At 37.8% G+C, this 12,269-nt stretch overlaps 1 protein-coding gene across 8 annotated transcripts in view; it reads right to left on the reverse strand.

The window, feature by feature from the left end:
- The window catches only part of STK31 (serine/threonine kinase 31), a 147,740-nt gene that overhangs the window by 118,229 nt on the left and 17,242 nt on the right, over positions 1–12,269 (reverse strand). For all 8 annotated transcript variants that reach the window (XM_077121577.1, XM_077121602.1, XM_077121585.1 and 5 more), the window contains one exon: positions 2,901–2,999. In XM_077121577.1, the coding sequence (XP_076977692.1) occupies positions 2,901–2,999 (99 nt within the window). The remainder of the gene's footprint in view (positions 1–2,900; positions 3,000–12,269) is intronic.

The following is a 12,269-nucleotide window of genomic DNA, read 5'->3' on the forward strand; positions in this document are numbered from 1 at the left end:
ACTGAAGGACATTTAATCTCCAATTCTGCCTACTAGAAATAACGCTCCAAGGAATATGCTAGTATACACATCTTGTGTACTTACAGGAATGCCCCAAAACTTGATGTATCCAATTATAGACATCTATTATTTTGAATATGATGACCACCAATACTCATATACAGTCACCTGATATAAAACAAAGATGTCACTACAATTTAGTGAAGAAAGGATACTCTTTTCAATAAATGGTGCTGATATAACTGTTATCCATATGGGGAAAAATTTAATTAAGCCCCTTACCTCACATTAGAACCAAAAACTTAATAGAGGTAAACCAGGAAAGGTAAAAACAAATAAAGCTTCTTACAGTGAAAAAGAAAAATAGGAGGGACCCTGTCCCAATCAAGATGGTAGAATGAGATTCTTCAGGGCTCCATGCCCACAACAGAAGCCTTGAACAACCAGCAAGAACTGACAACATCTTTCTCAAAGTTCCAAGAACACTGAAACTGTGTGCAGAAAAAAGGGTGTTCTAGTTTGCTAGCTGCTGGAATGCAATATACCAGAAACAGAATGACTTTTAAAAGGAGGAATTTAATAAGTTGCTAGTTTACAGTTCTAAGGCCAAGAAAATGTCCCAATTAAAACAAGTCTATAGAAATCTCTAATCTAAGGCTTCCAGGGAAAGATACCTTGGTTCAAGAAGGCCAATGAAGTTCATGGTTTCTTTCTCAAGTGGAAGGGCACATGGTGAACACAGTCAGAGTTCCTCTCTCATCTGGAAGGGCACATGGCGAACACAACATCATCTACTAGATTCTTCTCCTGGCTTCCTGTTTCATGAGGCTCCCCGGGAGGCATTTTCCTTCTTCATCTCCAAAGGTCACTGGCTGGAGGACTCTGCTTCTCGTGGCTATGTCATTCTGCTCTATTCTCCCTGAATCTCTCATTCTCCAAAATGTTTCCTCTTTTATAGGACTCCAGGAACTTTTCAAGACCTATCCAAGTGGGTGGAGACATGTCGTCACCTAATCCAGCTTAACGACCACTCTTTTCTTTCTTTTTTTTTTTTTTTATACATTGGCAGGCACCGGGAATCGAACCTGGGTCCTTGGGCATGGCAGGCAAGCACTCTTACCTGCTGAGCCACCGTGGCCCACCCTTAACGACCACTCTTGATTAAATCACATCTCCAGGGAGATGATCTGATTACAGTTTCGAACATACAGTATTGAACAGGGATTATTCTGCCTTTATGAAATGGCATTTAGATTAACACAGGGCTTTTCTAGGAGACATACATCTTTTCGAACCAGCACAGACCCATACTGCAGCATATTATAATCGAACTATCTAAAGCCAAAGATAAAGACAGCATTCTGAAAGCCACAAGAGACAAGCAACATGTCGCATACAATAGGGCCCCAACAAGATTAGTATGGATTTATCTCTGGAAATCATGGAGGCAAGAAAGCAATGGGGTGACATCTTTAGATGGCCGAAAGCAAAAAACTGTCAACCAAGAATTCTGTATCTGGTAAAAGTGTCTTCAAAAACGAGAGTGGACTATTTTTATGACAATTCAGTTTTTAATTTTAGTGATTATATGCAAGAGGGCAAAGCTACAGTCGCTAACAGATGCACACTTTTCATTTTCTGATCTTGAAAGTATGAAAAGTTCCCACGTTTTGACATAAATGAGACTTTGAAATTCAAATGTCACATATGAGGAATAACCAAAAAATAATTAAGTACATATTCCCTGTATCATCAAAAAAAAAAAAAAAAATGAGAGTGGATTTAAAACATTACCAGATAGACAAACACTGTGAGAGTTCATCACTACTAGGCAGACCCTACAAAAGATGCTAATTACATTTCTGCAGGTTGAGAGGAAAGGATAATATATAGATCAAAGCCACATGAAGAAATAAAGATCTCTGATGAAAATAATAACATGGGTAAATATAAAGGCCAGTACTACTGCATTTTTGGTTTGTAATTCCACTTTCTACTTCCTATAGGATTTAAATGCATAAATTGTAATTATAAATAAGTAATTTTGGACTCATAATGTATAAAAACATGAATTTCGTGACAAGAACTACATGGGAAGGAGGCTAGGAATATAGTTTATATAGACTATTAACATCAAATTAAATGAGATTGTTACAGATTTACAATGGTAAATTTAAGCACCATGTTAACTACAAGGAAAATATCAGAGACTATGCAAGCTCACAGAGACAGAATGAGTACAGGTTCCCAGGGGCTGGGGGCAGGTGTCCTTGGCTTCTGGACACCTCTCTCAGATGGAAAGGCACACATGGTGATGTCTGCTAGCTTTCTCTACCAGTGTCTTCAAACAGCTTACCTGGGGGCATTTTCTTTCTGCATCTCCGAAGGTCTCTGGCTGTGAGGGCTCTAAAACATTTTCTAAAATGGTTCTTTTCTTTAAGGACTGCAGTAAGTACCCTACCTTGAAAGGGTGGCGACAAATCTCCATGGAAACCCCTAATCAAAAGGTCCCACCCACAAATGAGTGGGTCACATGTCCAACTGAATGGGTCACATCTCCATGGAAACAACAATCAAAAGATCCCACCAAGCAATACTGAAGCAGGGTTAAAAAAAAAAAAACGGGTTTTCTGGAGTATACAACAGCTTCAAATCAGCACACCATTATATACTTAATGCTTAACACAGTGCCTATTACCTAGCAGACACAAAATAATTCTAAAGGAATAAATTTACTAAAACTGAAATTCATACCAATTCTAAAAATTTTCCTCTTCTTTTCAAATACACTAAAAACCAAAAAAACCAGAAAATCTCAGACATAAAAATGAGATATTTCTACACAAAGAATAAAGCTAACAGGAAGGATGGGAGGAATTACATGAAAGACTGTAACTCACCTTTTTTGGATCAAGATTCCCAAAAACTGAATTGGCATGGGGACAAATTTCAGACAGTGAGCACCCAATCTTCATAATATCTTTATTTCTACTGATATTCTAAGGAAGAACCGATATAGTATAAAATTAAAATTCAGAAAAATGCTATTTGATAGTGTTATGCAACTGACGATTCTACTAAACAATACTGCAATAGTATAAATTAAATCAAATTCTTACATCAGCATTCTTTCATAATTCAAATGAGTTCTCTATAAAAAAAAATGGGACAAGGCTATTTAAAAAAAAAATGTTACTTACCAAGAATTCACATTAGGAACTCAAACCAAAATACAAAATATTAATTTAGTAAAATTATATAGAGAGGTAAATAATAATTATCTCTAGATTTTACTTTACAACAAATTCCAGAAACTCAAAATGGACGACACATTTTAGCTAACTGATATGGGTCTCCTCACGTACTTATTATGTGAATTTAAAAAAGAAACAGATGTAACGACACTGTCAAAATACATATGTTCCTGGGCGGGCCACAGTGGCTCAGAAGGTAGAATTCTCGCCTGACATGCTGGAGACCCAGGTTCGATTCCCAGTGCCTGCCCATGCAAAAAAAATAAAATAAAAAATGAAAAAATACATATGTCCCTTTGCACACAAATACTGTAATCTAGTTGGTAAGGGTTAGCAATTTTGAAACTACTTTAAATGCATATTAGGATTAAATAAATAAGTAACTATATTGTAGGTAATGAGGGTAAAGTTTCTCACTGTCAGAGAAAGAAGTTAAAATAAGAAAAGGGATAAGAGAGGGAGAGAAGACGGGGATGAAAGCAAGCAGGCAGGCTAAAATGAGCCTTGTGATGTTTGATTAGAATTGAACGGTATCAGCATGAACTCACAGTATGTGTGTGTACATATACATTTGTGTATAGAGACACAAGAAAGCATAAATTTAGAAGTGTATACGTGTGGGTTATATACATACATAAATGTCCTAGTTCTGTCTGCTGACAGGGCCTAGAAGTAATGACACTAGAGTATCAATAAGTACACCCAGTGCCCAGATATCAGTTTCTAAACACCACTCTCCAATAAAAGGAACCAAAATTCCTTGGAGACCAGTTGATTCCAGGGATGGGACAGGGAAATAAAAGATGATATTGGAACATGTGGAGGTAACAGAAAGTAAAGAACTACTCAAAAAAATGAATGGGGGAATGTTTAAAGGACAGGCACTAACCTGAAGGGCCTACTAATGGACAAAGCTGGAACAATTTTAGCAACAAAATAAATAATGATAATACTGGATTATAATTTATGGAATAAATATTCTTAAGTCCATATTAATATAAGTACATAACTGAATAAACAAATAAATAAATGGCAGAAAAGAGACAGCTCCTCCTTACAGAAGAATTCCAATTAATAAATGCAGACAGAATAAGGGGAATAGAAAATCACCATTAAACAGCACCGAGTAAATGAATAATAAAGTTAGTGGATGAAAAGTTGAAGAGAAACAGGATATTTGCATGGTATCAAAGTATCTCCCCTTAAACATATGTTAATTACAAAAGGACAAAATAGTAACTTTACAGTGAAGAAATCTAGCAGTTAACCACATTAACCAATTAGATCAAGGTTAAAATCACCAAAAATGAAATCTATCAACATCAAGAACCCCTAAAATAGAGCATTCAGGATACAGCATCATTTATGCAATTTTCTTGCCAATCTATTTATGAGGAAACATCAAATAAAACCAAATTGTGGGATATTCTATAAAATAACTGATCAGTATACATCAAACGTGTGAAAGTCATGAAAGAAAAGGAAAAACTGAGGAATTTTCAAAGATTGGAGGAGAAAATTAAATACAATATGGGGATCCTCTACTGGATCCTGAAATAGTAACAATAAAAGAACTAGTAAATCTGAATAAGCTTAGTCAAAAGCATTGTACCAATGTTAATTTCCTGATTTTGATAACTGCATTATGGTTTTGTAAGCTGCTAGCATGAAGGGAAACTTGGTGAAAGATAAATAGAAACCCTCTTTACTAACCTCCCCACTTTTCCAAACTAAAGTAATTTACATACATATATAACTTTTCCATAGCTATAAAGTCATTTACATACATTACATAACCTTATATATATGTGCATAAATATTCTAAAAATATATGCCAACAAAATATTCAATTAGGCTGGTGTTCTAGTTTGCTAGCTGCGGGAATGCAACACACCAGACATGGATTGGCTTTTAATAAAAGGGGATTTATTTTGTTGGTTCTTCAGAGGAAAGGCAGCTAACTTTCCACTGAGGTTCTTTCTTACGTGGAAGGCACAGGATGGTCTCTGCTGGTCTTCTCTCCAGGCCCCTGGGTTCCAACAACTTTCCCCAGGGTGACTTCTTTCTCCATCTCCAAAGGCCTGGGCTGAGCTGCTAGTGCTGAGATGAGGAATGCTGAGCTGCTAGCAGTGCTACATTGCAATCTCTCATTTAAGCACCAGCCAATTAAGTCAAACATCACTCATTGCAGCAGACACACCTTCTAGCTGACTGCAGATGTAATTGGCAAAAGATGAGGTTCACTACCATTGGCTTATGTCTGCAGCAACAAGACTAGGTATGCTCACCTGGCCAAGTTGACAACTGAATCTAACTAACACAGCTAGAAAGAACAAGTTTATCTGTAATGATTTTAAAAAACCCTAAAAGAGCAGCTCCAAGGACATCAATGCCATATAGGAACAAGAACAGAATTTAAACTAACTCTAAGACATATTACACACAGCCTTTCTGAACAAACTCCTAGAACTAGGCCTCAAAAGTAAAGTTCAAAATATACCAAAATATTTCATATAATTAGATTATTCTATGATTTTGTCACTATACAGACTAGAAAAAAAAAAAAGGAAGCTCTTTCTTTCAAATAAAGTTCAAATACTTAAGATTCCTTCAACTGCCACTCACCTAACTGGGTATACCCATAATTCAGAAGTGTTCTGGTATGAGTGGTTTCTATGGCAGAAATCCTTGATGGCAGAAAAACAGAGGATACAAGTGAGCAGATCTTCATTCTAACCTGCCATTACATATCTCTAAATCTCTATTTACCTTCTCCATGCCTATATTCATCCAACTCCCAAAAACATTTTACAATTTGTTTCTTCAAATTTGGGTGCCATTAATATTTCTAATTTTTAATATTTTCCTCCATTTAAGACATGTTTCCTAACTTTTTAAAATGTATTTAAATTTCTTCAGGAGCCTCAACATCCCAGTTTAAATCAGAGGTTGACTAATTACAGCCCTACCACCTGTTTCTTTAAACAAAGTTTACTGGATCACAGCTAAACCAATTCATATACTATGATGTCCACGGCTGCTTTTTGGTACTTACAATGCAAAGATGCCAGAGATGAATACTTGCAATGGGGCCATAGGCCCACAAAGCTCTTTCTGACCCTTTATAGAAAAAGTTTACTAACTTGTGGTTTAAATTATAGCTCCAAATTCAATCAACATCTTCATATGCAGTCAATCAAAACTGAAGAACTGTGTTTACAAGTACAATAGCAAAAATTGAAATGCAGCTAGTCTTATTTGAGATGTGTTGTAAGTTTAAAATATACGCTATATTTCAAAGATATAGTATGAAAAAAATAAGTAAAATAACTTGTTGATATTTTTATGCTGATGTATATATTGAAATCATAATATTTTGGATATAGTCAAATGAATAAAATACACTCTTTTTGTTTATTTTTTTTTATTTTTATTTTTTACATGGGCAAGCACCAGGAATCGAACCCGGGTCCTCTGGCATAGGAGGCAAGCATTCTTACCTGCTGAGCCACTGTGGCCCACCCTGAATAAAATACATTCTTAATCTTAATTTCACCTGTTTCTATTTTTTTAAATGTGGCTACCAGAAAACTTAAAAGTACTTATAGGACTCATATTTCTACTTGGCAGCATTGGTCCAGAAAATCTTATTCAAGCTAATAAATGATGGTCCTATATAATGAACTTAAACATATAATTTATCACCCATCCTGGGACACAGAGACAGAGGTGCTATTAATGAAACAATGAGCATAAAACTAGAACACATGGAAGTGACATCAATACAGTGATGGTAAGACATCCCCGAAACAGTATGCTAACAGAAGGACAAATTCCACTTGCTTGGACCTCTGAAATAGGACAGAGACTGTAAAAGGACTCCACAAACACTGAATCAAATAAAATACCATAATCAGGTAAAAGATTGGCAGCCCAGTCTCTCAAATTTGGACTCCTCCTCATCACTTTGTCCTGTAAAGCTTAAGAGTCACAGAGGCAACACAGCCTCTGTGCTGAATGCAATGCAGACCAGAGAGCCACTCAAAGTAGCAAATTACAACCCCAGGCAATTTCAGGCACAGGGACCTAAATCTACAGAGACCCAGGGCTGAAAACTAGTTGTCAAGGAGTGCCACATCTAAAAATGCCCTTGGGGTATAAAAAAGAATGCAGCAAAACTATTGATAAGAGGTAAATACTCAATCCATCCTCTGGTGGCTAGGCCATCAAAACACAAAACTGACCTTTCTAATTGACCCCATTTGATACCACATGGTGGGATACCCAAATGGGGAAGATACCAGAGGAGAAAACCCTCATGGAAAAAAAGGGGCAGTGGAAGATGATAAGACAAGACAGGTCCCAGAATACAAAAGTATAATGAAAAGGAGACACTGGGGGGGAAGAATTCAAATAAATCATAAGAGCTGGGGAGAAAATTCTGCACAAAAACAAAACAGGGCAGATCAAGACTCCCAGAAGACGAACAGGAAAGAAAACTTTCTCCTGAGATGAAGCAATTACACACAAAAGGGCAATCTTCAAAACTGTACTGCATAACCAGGGTAAGAATCAGGTGCAGAAGAGCTAAGAAAACCCGAAAAGTTAAACACGAGTTACTCTAAAGGCCTAGAGTAAGTTGAACCAAACATCAAAGAAGAGCCTCAACACAAAACGACAATAAAAATGTACACAAGAGGGAGAAACTGACCTTCAGCATTAACACATCAAAATAATCAGATCCCCAGACATCAGCAAAAAATTACAAGTCATTATAAGAAACAAGAAGATATGGCTCAGTCAAGGGAACAAATTAAAACTTCGGAGAAAACACAGAAGTTAGAACAAGTAACAGAAGTTCAAACAAATCTACCAAATCACTACAAGGAGATGATGGAAAATATGAATAGAAATAAACTAATGATGGATATAGAGCTAAAGAATATTAAGAACAAAGTGTAAGCATAAAGAAGAATTCACAAGTTTTTAAAGAAACATAACAAAAAGTATGGGGATAAAACGCACAACAATGGAGATTAAAATACACCAGAAGCATACAACAGCAGATATATGAATATCCCAGAAGGAGAAGAGAAGGAAATGGGAACAGAAATAATATTTGAGGAAATAATGGGCAAAAATTTCCCAACTCTTCTTAAAGACATAAATATATGGGTCCAAGAAGCATACTCTAAACAGAATAACCCTAAAAACCTACCAAAGACACACACTAATCATTATGTCAAATGCCAATGATAAAGAGAGAAGTGCGATTCATCACATTTAACAGATCCTCAATAAGAATAAGTGCCAATTTCTCATCAGAAACCATGGAGGCAAGAGGGCAGTGCTGTGATATAATTAAGAGAAAAACTGAAACCCCAAAATTATTTATTCAGCAAAACTATCCGTGAAGAAGGGGGTAGGGTTAAAAATATTCAAAGATAAACAGAAACTCAAAGAGTCTGTCAATAAAAGACATACCCCACAAGAATGGCTAAAGGGAGTTCTTCAGGTTAAAAGGAAAAGAAAGGAGAGCGAGCCTTAAAGAAGTGTGAAGAAGTGAAGATCATCAGTAAAGGCAACTGTGCGGTTTGAAAGGATGTATGTCCCCTAGAAATGCCATGTTTTAATCAAGATCCCATTTCATAAAGGCAGAATCAGATCATCTCCCTGGAGATGTGATTTAATCAAGAGTGGTTGTTAAGATGGATTAGGTGACCACATGTCTCCACCCATTTGGGTGGGTCTTGATAAGTTTCTGGAGTCCTACATAAGAGGAAACATTTTGGAGAATGAAGGAGATTCGGACAGAGCAGAACTACATAGCCACGAGAAGCAGAGAGCCCACAAGCCAGCGACCTTTGGAGATGAAGAAAGAAAATGCCTCCTGGGCAGCTTCATGAAACAGGAAGCCAGGAGAAGAAGTTAGAAGATGATGCCGTGTTTGCCATATGCCCCTCCAGCCAGAGAGGAACCCTGACTGTATTCACCATGTGCCTTTCCAAATGAGAAACTCTAAACTTCATCGGCCTTCTTGAAGCAAGGTATCTTTCCCTGGATGCCTTTGATTGGACATTTCTATAGTCTTGTTTTAACTGGACATTTTCTCAGCCTTAGAACTGTAAACTAGCAACTTATTAAATCCCCCCTTTTAAAAGCCATTCTGATTCTGGTATATTGCATTCCAGCAGCTAGCAAACTAGAACAGCAACTAAATGAGTAAATATAAAACCCAATAGTATTGTATCTTCAAAATTCAACTCTACTCTTTAATTCCAATAAGCGACAGACTGCGACTGAACAAGGAAAAGTCGTATTTGCTGATAATGAGCATACAAAATATAAAGAGATAATGCAGGACAAAGACAGCATAAAGAGGGGAAATGTAAGGATACGGAAGCAGAGAATGTATATGTTATTAAAGCTAAGTTGTTATCTTTTCAAATAGTAGGTTATAGATATAGGTTGTGTAACAGATACCAGGGTAACCAAAAAGAAAGTACTTTTAAAATACACAGAAGTACAGACTTCCGGAGAAGATGGCGGCTTAGTAAGATGCGCGGGTCTTAGTTCCTCCTCCAGAACAGCTACTAAAGAAACAGAAATGGAACAGAACAGCTCCCAGAGCCACAACAGAGACCAAAAAGCCAGCGTACCCCATTCTGGAATGGCTGAACCAGCTGGGAGAATCTGCTGCGGTGAGATCCCCGAGGGGCGCGCGCTTTCCCGGGCCGTGGTGGCTGGTGGCCGGAGCCCCTCACTCCCTCCTTCCCGGGCCGCCTGGGAGATTTGGACAGGTGGTCCCCTCAAGCCGCGGCAGCCGGTGCCCCCCCCAACGCGCAGCCTCCCAGGCCAGCTGGGAGATTTGGAGTGGAGGTCCCCCAAGCCGCGGAGGTCAGAGACCGGGGTCCCTTCCACACACGTGGCTTCCCGGTCCGGCTGGGAACTTTGGATCGGCACTCGCCCAAGCCGCGGCAGCCGGTGGCTCCCCCACGCTTGGCTTCCCGGCCAGCTGGGAGATTTGGATTGGCACTCCCCCAAGCCGCTTCGGCTGGCGACCCTCCCCCACAGCGAGAGTCTTCCAAAGTTAAAGGAGCCACAACATCTTTTACTGGTGGGACCCGCAGACAGATGAGCGCCACATACTGGGCAGGATAAGAAAAACAGAGCGCAGAGATTTCACAGGAAAATCTTTCAACCTGCTGGGACCCACACCCAGGGAAATCTGATTAAATGTGCAGACGCCAGCAAAAAATAACGGATCACGCCAGGAAAATTGAAGATATGGCCCAGTCAAAGGAACAAACCAATAGTTCAAATGAGATACAGGAGCTGAGACAACTAATGCTGAATATACGAACAGAAATGGAAAACCTCTTCAAAAACCAAATCAATAAATTGAGGGAGGACATGAAGAAGACATGGGCTGAACAAAAAGAAGAAATAAAAAGTCTGAAAAAACAAATCACAGAACTTACGGGATTGAAGGACAAAGTAGAAAACATGGAAAAAAACAATGGATACCTACAATGGTAGATTTAAAGAGACAGAGGCTAGAATTAGTGAACTGGAGGATGGAACATCTGAATTCCAAAAAGAAATAGAAACTATAGGGAAAAGAATGGAAAAATTTGAGCAGGGGCTCAGGGAACTGAATGATAATATGAAGCGCACAAATATACGTGTTGTGGGTGTCCCAGAAGGAGAAGAGAAGGGAAAAGGAGGAAAAAAACTAATGGAAGAAATTATCACTGAAAATTTCCCAACTCTTATGAAAGACCTAAAATTACAGATCTAAGAAGTGCAGCGCACCCCAAAGAGATTAGACCCAAATAGGCATTCTCCAAGACACTAACTAGTTAGAATGTCAGAGGTCAAAGAGAAAGAGAGGATCTTGAAAGCAGCAAGAAAAAAACAAACCATCACATACAAGGGAAACCCAATAAGACTATGTGTAGATTTCTCAGCAGAAACCATGGAAGCTAGAAGACAGTGGAATGATATATTTAAATTACTAAAAGAGAAAAACTGCCAACCAAGACTCCTATATCCAGCAAAATTGTCCTTCAAAAATAAGGGAGAAATTAAAACATTTTCAGACAAAAGGTGACTGAGAGAATTTGTGACCAAGAGACCAGCTCTGCAAGAAATACTAAAGGGAGCACTAGAGTCAGATACGAAAAGACAGAAGAGAGAGGTATGGAGAAGAGTGTAGAAAGAAGGAAAATCAGATAAGATATATATAATAAAAAAGGCAAAATGGTAGAGGAAAATATTATCCAAACAGTAATAACACTAAATGTCAATGGACTGAATTCCCCAATCAAAAGACATAGACTGGCAGAATGGATTAAAAAACAGGATCCTTCTATATGCTGTCTACAGGAAAAACATCTTAGACCCAAAGATAAACATAGGTTGAAAGTGAAAGGTTGGGAAAAGATATTTCATGCAAATAACAACCAGAAAAGAGCAGGAGTGGCTATACTAATATCCAACAAATTAGACTTCAAATGTAAAACAGTTAAAAGAGACAAAGAAGGACACTATATACTAATAAAAGGAACAATTAAACAAGAAGACATAATAATCATAAATATATACGCACCGAACCAGAATGCCCCAAAATACGTGAGGAATACACTGCAATCACTGAAAAGGGAAACAGACACATATACCATAATACTTGGAGACTTCAATTCACCACTCTCATCAATGGACAGAACATCTAGACAGAGGATCAATAAAGAAATAGAGAATTTGAATATTACAATAAATGAGCTAGACTTAACAGACATTTATAGGACATTACATCCCACAACAGCAGGATACACCTTTTTCTCAAGTGCTCATGGATCATTCTCAAAGATAGACCATATGCTGGGTCACAAAGCAAGTCTTAACAAATTTAAAAAGATTGAAATCATACACAACACTTTCTCGGATCATAAAGGAATGAAGTTGGAAATCAATAATAGGCTGAGTGCCAGAAAATTCACTAATACATGGAGG

The sequence above is a fragment of the Tamandua tetradactyla genome, chromosome 1 (genome assembly GCF_023851605.1).
Source record: "Tamandua tetradactyla isolate mTamTet1 chromosome 1, mTamTet1.pri, whole genome shotgun sequence".
Taxonomy (NCBI): domain Eukaryota; kingdom Metazoa; phylum Chordata; class Mammalia; order Pilosa; family Myrmecophagidae; genus Tamandua; species Tamandua tetradactyla.